This window comes from Sorghum bicolor, chromosome 3 (assembly GCF_000003195.3).
Source record: "Sorghum bicolor cultivar BTx623 chromosome 3, Sorghum_bicolor_NCBIv3, whole genome shotgun sequence".
In the NCBI taxonomy this organism is placed as follows: Eukaryota; Viridiplantae; Streptophyta; class Magnoliopsida; order Poales; family Poaceae; genus Sorghum; species Sorghum bicolor.
In genome coordinates, this window is record NC_012872.2 from 670716 (window position 1) to 680574 (window position 9859).

General features: G+C 43.2%; 1 protein-coding gene across 1 annotated transcript; it reads left to right on the forward strand.

Annotated features, from left to right (window-relative positions):
- LOC8155296 (transcription factor bHLH68) lies at nt 301-9359 on the forward strand. The gene is made up of 8 exons (XM_021457086.1): nt 301-915; nt 1156-1447; nt 1783-1860; nt 2175-2240; nt 2654-2719; nt 3829-3888; nt 5309-5368; nt 8653-9359. Exons 1-8 carry the CDS (start codon nt 572-574, stop codon nt 8836-8838), a joined length of 1152 nt encoding a protein of 383 aa, XP_021312761.1. The 5' UTR covers nt 301-571; the 3' UTR covers nt 8839-9359.

Below are 9859 nucleotides of genomic sequence, written 5' to 3' on the forward strand. Positions count from 1 at the left end.
GGTCGAATTAAGAAATACCACCCGCTCCATAAACCACTCCTTTTAGCCCCAAAATGTGTGTCGCACAACGTGCCTTTCCGCCATCGCTTTATAATTTGATAAAGCAAAAGTAGAGTGATGAGGAGAGAAAAATCAAAGACTAAGAAAAAAAAGAAACATCCATGCAGTACTAGCTAGTAAAATAAAGAGATGGAGAGAAAAAAAATAACCCAAGGGGTGGAAAGTCCATTCAGAAATGAATAAAGGAGTGAAGCGAAAGGAACCCTGCAGGCCAGGGAATACAAAACAAAACAAAAGCTCAGATTCCTCTCCAAACAGGTCCTATCCCTTTTCTTCCTTCTCCCTCTTGCTGTTGTTTTCTCCCTCTAGAGAGACCCCATCTCTAGAAAGAGAAATTAAAGCAGGAGGACAAGCAAAGCTACCGGCCAGACAGCAGCTATAGCCCTAAAGATTGACCTGACCTGACCTGATGAGATGAGATTGCATAATAAGTAAGGGAATTTATTTGAAAGATCCATGGTGGCTGCTGGATCCTAGCTAGCTAGCTAGCTAGAGTAGTATTTCTATTGTGATGTGCTCTCAAGCCAAGCATGATATGGGTGGAGGAGAATTCAGGAGCTCTTTGCTGCAGCAGATGGTGTGGAGGAGTAGTGGCGGTGGTACAGACAGCAAGAATATGATGAGTAGTTTGATGCCTTGTGCTGAGGAGGAGGAGGAGCAAGAAGAGGTCTCCAACAAGATGCCCCCCTTATCTTCTCCTTCTTCCATGCTCCTCCCCCAGCACCTCCTTCAAATCTCCTCTGGTGGCCTGCCTCTGCCTCTGCCTCCAGATGTGCTGAACGACAGCTCTGCTACTTCTGATCTGCATGATGGGCGGGAAAGCAACATGCCGGAGTCATGGAGCCAGCTGCTGCTGTAAATACTACATCCCCTCTCTATCTATCCCTAGCTACCGAGCTCTCTCAGTTCGATCTCTTTGGTTCTGTCATGGTAGAATGCTGTATATATGCATGGGAGTCTTTGAATTCATGCATGCAATTCTTTTTTTATATCACTGCTAATTATGCAATTCATGCAATTCTTTCTTCACTCTGTTCTAGTTTTTTTTTGTTACTAGTCACTCACATGTCTGCAACCACAAAATTGATTAAACAGTGGGGGATTAGTCGGAGATCATGAGAGATACAACGCTGCCACAGCTTTACTGTCAAAAGGATTAGAGGAGGGGCCTGCAGCTTACAATTTCTATGGGCATGGGCATGGTGGTGACGAGATCCAGACGTCGGGGACCAACAGTAAGTCTCATCAGGTGAGCCAGACGCTCTTGGCGTCGTCCTCTCCAAGGTCCTGCATCACCACAAGCCTCGGCAGCAACATGTTGGACTTCTCAAACACCACCGTCCCGGCACCAGAGCTGAAGAATCATCACTCCGATAACTCTTCTGAGGTGGGCAATAAAACCTCACAAGAAGTTAAGTTAGTTAACAACACCGTGCCGGCACCAGATCATGAAAAATTCTCTCCAGTTTGCCGCATGTATATATACATGTTCTTCCTTTCTGAAACTCATGTTCAAAATTTTCATTTTTTTTGGATCTTGCATTATATTGTTGCTGGCTTCATAATCTCACGGAAGCGGTGTAATAAAAGTTCCACTTTCAAGTCATACGGCATAGCTCGCGTTAAGTTATTAATTTTTGCATAATATTCCATGGATGGGAAACTGACTTCGTGATTCATTGTTATTGCTGCTGCATGCTTCTTCATCTCCCATTTGTTCAGGGTAACAGCGCTGCAAGTGGTTCGGCTCCAAAGAAGGCTAGGGTTCAGACCTCTTCTTCAGCACAGTCTACTCTAAAGGTTTCTTCATCTCTCATCTGTTCATGCAATCTTGGAAAAAACCCGGCTCTGATCGATCGAGGCATCTCTCAGTGATCACCACTGGAGACATATAAATAGCCACGCGCGCATTGCATTGCACCGCCCCACAATAATAAAGCATGCCTTTACATGCTTAGCATTTCTCTAGTTTCAGATGGATAATGTGTTGATCAAAATAGATTCTATTCAGTATATAGTATAAATACTTACAAATACCATTGTCCATCATTGTGTGTTTTCAGCTATACAATGTACAAGTAATAATGAGAAGTAGCCCTTGTTTGTTTCATCAGGTGAGAAAGGAGAGGCTTGGGGATAGAATCACAGCACTTCACCAGATAGTATCCCCATTTGGCAAGGTACACACAGCTAGCTCTGCTTAACTAGCTATACAGCAACAGTACAAAGGTATACTGCATGCATGTTGATAGATAAAAAAATTCATGCAACTAAACAGTAGATCGAAGAGCTCTGTTATTACCTACTCATATCAGATGATGTGCATGTGCATGCATATTCTCTAGCAGATGGACTATGCGTGCATTGATCCTATTGTCACTGCATGATCCTATGATACAAATGTGCTTTTGCCCATGCGCATGCATTCTGCTGCCATTCATTCATTTCTCCCTCTTCCTCCGGCCCCCTTTCTCTCGTTTTCTTTTCAGGAGACTTTTTCAGCTGCAGTTTCTTTCGCTTTAGGAGTCCTAGTGATGATGATCACTGAAAACAAAGCAAGTCCCTGACAACATACGTCTGTTGGTTTTTGCAGACTGACACTGCCTCCGTCCTACAGGAGACTATAGGCTATATCAGATTCCTCCTGAGTCAAATCGAGGTCCAATTCCAACCCTTTTCATTAACCCGATCTATTTATATTTCTCTTCAGCGATCTCGATCTCTCCTTTCTGAATCCAGATATACGCATATGTTATTCAGTTCTTAAAATGTCACCAGCTATATATGTAGATGTTCAGTGCTGTGGAAGCGTTTCAAATTTCTGCAGTAGCCAGTTGCTAGCATTTGTCATCAGATCTTAAAGTGGCAGATGATAACGAACCAAATCATTCGTAATTTAATAATGAAACTAGTACATGGTAAACTTAACAAGAATTTATTACAGAATATTAGCTCTCTATTTGTTTATCAGAATGAGAGCTAGTAGTAGCATAACTTAAGCACGTTTTCATGCATGCAACATTAGACAAGTAACGACTGCATGGAGTGCTAATTATTCCACCTGTTCAGAAAAAAATTATTCCACCTGTTCTAAATTTTAAGTCTTCTTTTCCTTTTTAGGTAGAAGTTTTTATTACATATTTAGACATAACATATATGTCTAGAAAGAAAAAACCAAAATAGTTTATACTTTGATGAAATGGAGATAGTAGTATAAAACAATATGAGCAGAATAAGGACTGTTTGAGCAATGTACATATATATATATATATATATATATATATATATACTGGCCATTAGGCGCATTGGGCAATTCATGGGGTCAGTGCATGCATCCTACAGTAAAATTAATGATGTGGCGACAGGAAAATTTACGTGCACCTGTAACAACTACTATATATTACAGTGATGACTGAGACGATGGGCGTGAGTAGGTGAAACAAAAAGAGGATGTGGGTCCGAGTGTAAGAGCACGCCGTTAAAGCGCGCGCATGCATGCATGCATGTCGTCCTATCTTGTTCTGTGGTGATGTCATCGCGTGTGCTATTAGCTTCAGTTCATTCAGGCACTATGCATGCATGCTCTCTGTTAACCTGCTGTTCATTTCGGCTCTCTTCTCTCTCTCTGCTAGCTGTTTGTCTATACATCTACTGTCGATCTGATGCTAATATATACGCTTACCGGCCGGTTGTTATATCTATATATATATACATGCATGATGCCAATTAACACGTATACATTTTATTTTATATTACGCATGCATGCAGGCTCTCAGCTTCCCTTACCTAGGCCATGGCAACGGGGGGAACTCCATGCAACAGCACAATGTAAGTTAAGTGTGAGTGACAAGAGTCTCTCATGTACTGTACAGTACTGTATTATTGCAGGTACACGTGTGTGTGCACTTTGCACGAGCTATCTAGCGAGCTTTAGGGTCGAGATGCACAGGCCCGTGCAAAGGTGCCCTGAAAATGAGAATTTTGACACGCACACTTTATCTGGTCGACTTTATATGGCTTCCGTCAGATGATATATAGGCCGATTAGCAAAGGTATAGCTTTAGCAAAGCCGGGCACTGTCCATATATCAGATGAGGAGGGAGGAAATTGAAGCTTTTTAGACTCCTTTTTGTATATAGGAGGAGCTATCCTTTGTCTGATTTTTAATTACCCCTCCGAAAGGAATCAGGGCTTTAATTATGATGAAATGGAACTTCCATCTGACTCTAAAAAAATGACTCATTCACAATATACCTAGCTTACTAGCCAATCTGGTAGAGTGCCACAAAGCTACAGTTCGTAGGCACCAAAATCAGAAGCAGGAGCTAGCTGAATTCCAGTGTATTGATAAGTAAGTTCCTTTCCTAAAAAAGAAATTAACGGTTTAGTATATAGTGGTATCTAACTAATCTTATAAAACGGTGTGTGTATATATAACTCTCTTCATTCAAAAAAAAGATGCAGTTATAGCTTACTATACCATTTCAATCTATCTTAACCTTTCACAAAATACAAACAATATATGCATTACGACACCAAATAATTATAATTAGATTCACCATGAAATATATTTTCTATAAATTTAGTTAAAAATATGGAAATTTGACCCAATCCAATTAAATCCAGAATTGCATCTTTTCATGACAGATAGATGATGTCAAACCTGCAAGGTGAATGGATGATAAGGGACCCATGCACTTCACTGAAATTAATGTACACTAATCACTACTGTAGGTCAGAAAGTAACTATAGTAATTCTAGATCCCGCGAGCATGCATATGATGATATGATGCAAACTTCCCCGGCCCTTGCTAAGTTGCTAGTAGTGACAATGGGCATTTTGAGGAGCACTGCATGCATGCTACAGAGCGCATGTGACTGAACGTCCACCGGCCAGTTGATCGTTTTCAGCTCACACCTTTTTGCACGCCTGTACGTGCAAATGCAAACTGACAGATCCTTGTCGCTTGCTTTGCTGCAGCCGTAAGCTGCACTCCTCTCCTCTCACTGCGTCGTGGGACCCCTGGCCCATGCGTATATGTGTGCGTGCACTCCTCACATACGCATGAATTTCATTATGATTACTCATTATACTACTTATTAGCTTCTTGATATATACTCCATGATCTCGATCTCATGCATTATACATGCATATTCTTGTTATATCGGGCCCTTACTTTTGCTGAGAATATATAGTAATGGTAATTGCCTTTTTTAAAAAAAATTATATCTGCTGATGCGCATGCAGCTGCTGCTAAACCATAGCACTGGCAATGACATGGTAGAAGTTGAAGGCTCGACCAAGCAGGTAAATGCTCCATCCGATCACAAATAATAGTGATGTTTTGGTTATTATACGTCCATCTTTCTAAATTTTCCAGTTACTAATTATTTTTAAAATATTGAGTATGAATATTTGGAAATGATGCGAGATACTTTTTTTTAAAGTGTACCTTCTATTACTCTATCTATGCATGTTTTATTAATGCGTTATACAACAAAAAGGGTATTGTTAGTCAAAGTTGTGCTTTGGAGACCATTTTCTTGTATAGAATGCAACTTATTATATGTGACCGTAATAAGGAGTACATAAATTACCTAGGTAAGCTTCGATTGATCAAATATAAAGCTAGCTAATCCCAATATATAGTGCACACATACTTAGTACTCTCACTCCGACGGCATATTTTGCCTTATATATACATAGATTGGAGAAATCATTTAATATATATGACTAATAATACAGAACCCTAGCTAATTCCCTATAGTCATTTAACCTACTTCATTAAGCCTAGTGAACAATATAAAATGGCATACTTTGTATACAATGAAATAAGAGTATATTTGGAACAAGACAAAGAACTATTTTGGATTGAATTAGCCTCCCAGCAGACAACTATCGAGTCAGACAAGCATCTCAATTCAAAACCCTAGGCATCCATGAATGCACCATGCGCCAAGGGGGCTAATAAAACAACACTTAACTATTTGATTGACTTGACCAATGAAACAACACTATACTACTACTTCATGTGACATAACTATATGTAATAGCTTGTAGTCTTGGATACATTACTACATAAAACTCATCACCGCTGGTCCGAAACAAGACATCACCATCGGTGTTTTTCATTAGTGGTGAAAGTGGGCGATGATGATATCATCACCGCTGGATCACACTGGTTGTGCAAGCGAGGATCACCGTCGGCTTGTTATACGAACCATCAGTATAACAACTAGCTAGCAGGAAGCATTGTGCCTCACTATCGCCGTCTCCTCGTTTGGCCTGTTGCCTTCTCCTCACGCTACAACCCACCGGCCACCGGCACCCCAGCTAGATCTGAGAGAAGGAGAGGGGGATCTGATCCGACGAGATTTGGGAGGGAGACGACCGACTACACTCAAAAGGTGGAGCGAGGGGGTGGCCGCCAATGCTGGGCTGCCCATGTTCCTGGGCGTCTGGTCGTGTCGGTACCACACTAGGGTGGGGCCATGGTGGTGCCATACCCCTAGTGCCACCTCACCAAGCTAGTGGCATTGTACAACACCATGCCGGGTTGGGGTTGCGCCAGGCCAGGGCACTGCTCCACGCCGCCTACTGCACCAAACATCTATGCCATGGGCCGATGCTGTCTAAGTCATGAGGAGGAAGAGAGGGAGAGAGAGAGGGGGAGAGGGAGAGAGAGAGGGGGAGAGGGAGAGAGATGTTTCCTTCATTTGTTGGAGAGATAAGGAGAGAGGGATGGATCCATGCATGTGCTACCTAACCGGCCACTCACAAGGTGACATGCGTGCACACATGGGCCCACCTGTCAAGAAAATTGGTGATTCTAACTACTACTCATAGAGTGATTTTCACTATCGGTTGCCCGAACCATTTGGTGAAATTAAATGAGTTTCACCAACGGTTCGTAATATCAATCGTTGGTGAATGAAACTGTTTTTCACCACGGGGTTCTTGTATTACAAACTGTTGATGAAAAGTAACCTCATTTCACCATAAGTTCATAATACGAACCCTTGGTAAAAATCATTTTCATCAACAACTTTAACCAATGGTGAAAGTGTTGTGTTGATGATTATTTTTGTAGTAGTAATATAGCAGGTTCATTAGGTTTATTAAGCACTTTAAGCTTATGAAAAAAGTATGGCGCTACTAGCGCCCGGACGTCCGGATCTAGAGACCCGTCCGAACGCACCTAGGATCCGTCCACCCGTCACACGAAATGCCCCCCCCACATGGAACGCTCCTCACACAGAATGCCCACCTCACAGGACGCTACTAGTGGGATGGGAGAGAGGCGCGGGACAGAGCAGAGCAGAGCGGGTTAGGAGGGAGGTCCGAAGCAGAGCAGGATGGGATGGAGTTGAGCTGCATCGGCGAATGAGGCGAGCGCGCATCCATCCGCCATCCAACCTCGCCACCCGTCACACTGTCATTCCGTTGCGCCGCCCAATCCCTCGCCGCGCCCCGCTAGGTGCCTCATATTCTGACCATGGGACAAACTTTACTGCAACATCACAAGAAAATAACAATTGCAATAACAGAACACAGGCTACTGCAATGAACATATCTTGTTGCAACACCATAACAAAGGCTACTGCAACAAAAAGAGAACAAAAAAAAGCAAATGCAAAAGGAGGACAACATCAGAAAAAAGACTAATGCAACAAAGAAAAGTTACTTGTTGCAACAACAATTGAAAACGATACTGCAACAACAGAAACAAAAAGGCAAATTCAAGATGCAACATCAAATAAAAAAAGAGTAATGAAACAAATAAAAATTACTTGTTGCAATAGCAAAACAACACTATTGCAACAACAAAAACAAAAATGCAATGTGAGATGCAACGTCAGAGAAAATACTAATGCAACAAAGAATATTGCTTGTTGAAACAACAAAACAAGCCTACTGCAACAAAGCTCACCGAAACACTAGCCACCGCGGCATCCCTCAGATCCAGATGTAGAAGAGAAGGAAGAGGAGGAAGAGAAGAACGAGCAGAAGGAAAGCTTAGATCTAGAGGAGAGGGTGGATGAGGGGAAGGGGGATAGCTCAGATCTAGACCTACCTTGCCAAAACTGCCACCACCGTCCTCTTCTGCAGTTGCATGAAGGTCGTGGAGCAAGGGAAGATGGCAGGGAGGGAGAGAGAGAGAGGGTGACTCGTTGGAAGCCACCACCATCGCCCCCTATCCAGTGGCATGGAGGTTACAGAGAGAGGGAGAGAGTACGAACAGGCAAGGTGGCAGCGATCTAGATGTGAGCATGGCTGCCGTCCTGGAAAGCAGCAGCGAGAGCAGCAGTGTAGAGGAGCGGAGAGAGGAAGCGGGCGAGGCAGCGAGCAGAATAGAGAGCAGGCGCGGGAGCTCACGAGGACGAGACGGTGAAAGAACGGAAACAGGGCGCATCGCGAGTCCTAGAAGTATGCATCGTCGTCATATCGATTTTAATTTGTTTTGCATACACACATATATATAGTCTTGGATATAGCATGCATTTTTATTAGGTTAATAAGCTTATGAAACGCATGCATGAATGATCGGTTTTAATTTGTTTTTGCATGCACAAATACATAAATATACGCAGGAGGAGGAGGAGGTCATCAATGGCGTTGATGGCAGCAGGAAGGATTTACGGAGCAGAGGGCTGTGCCTGGTGCCGGTGTCGTGCACGTCCCACCTCGCCGACGACAACGGCGCCTCCGACTTCTGGGCCGTGGCCGCGGCGCCGCCTCCTCCGCCGCCGCCGCTCGCCGGCATCATCTGGCGATAGGACGATCCGGATCGGATCGATTCATTCATCAAGCCAAGCCAGCATCGTCGTCGTCGTCTCACAGCAGCTGCATGCACACGCGTACCTACGTTTGGGTTTTTCTCCACGCCATGCCGATCGATCCATATCCATCAAGCTAATTAAAGTTGCATGCATGCATGCCGTAAATATATACATACCATGCACCACCATTACACTGTTTCTTTTGTTGCTTGCTTGCAAGGGTCGTCGTTGCATTGGGTCGCTAGCTATAGCTTGTTTTCGCTGATGAGGTATTCATCATGTACGCCTACCAGGCTGTATACGTACGTATACGTATACCAATGTACACCGTAGTAATACGTATATGTATTATATTGAGATGGAGTGATGCACATATCATCAGGAGCCGTCATTCTGTCGGAGCTGCCAGCAGTGTTTAGGCAGCTAGGCTGATTGCTCTTGATGGTATGCTGCGTCCGTGTATGTATCCCAACACTACTGCTATTGCATATATATTATATATACCTCTTTTTTTTTAATTGTTTGAGTACATGCATTGCATATATGTACGTATATATTAGTTTGTACATATGCATCCCGGCTACTAGCTAGCTCCTACGGCTGCCCCTGTGTTTTGGCCTTTGGGGCCCTCTCGCTTTTATTTCTCCTGGTGTTCAGCACAGCACGGATAATATGAAGGTGGCCGAGCATGAGTTACAGCCTGCCAATATAGAGTAGATAGTTGCACAGGCCTGCCTGTCTGTGGGCCGTGGAGCCATATGGGCCTCAAAACGAAACTAGACCGGCAATCATCATGTCACAACGGTTGTGCTCGGCTCAATTTGCTGACTGTTTTTGAGTTAATACAGATACTAATTTATTCATGAGAGCAAAATGTTATTTCATATCTAAAACAAAGAGCTAATTTTAGTTAACGTACAAATTCAAGCGAACAAAGTAGAACGGCATAAAGCACTTCCAGAGAATACATGTGGTGTTTACTCCACTTCGCCTAGCCTAGCACAGCCCAGCGCTATCG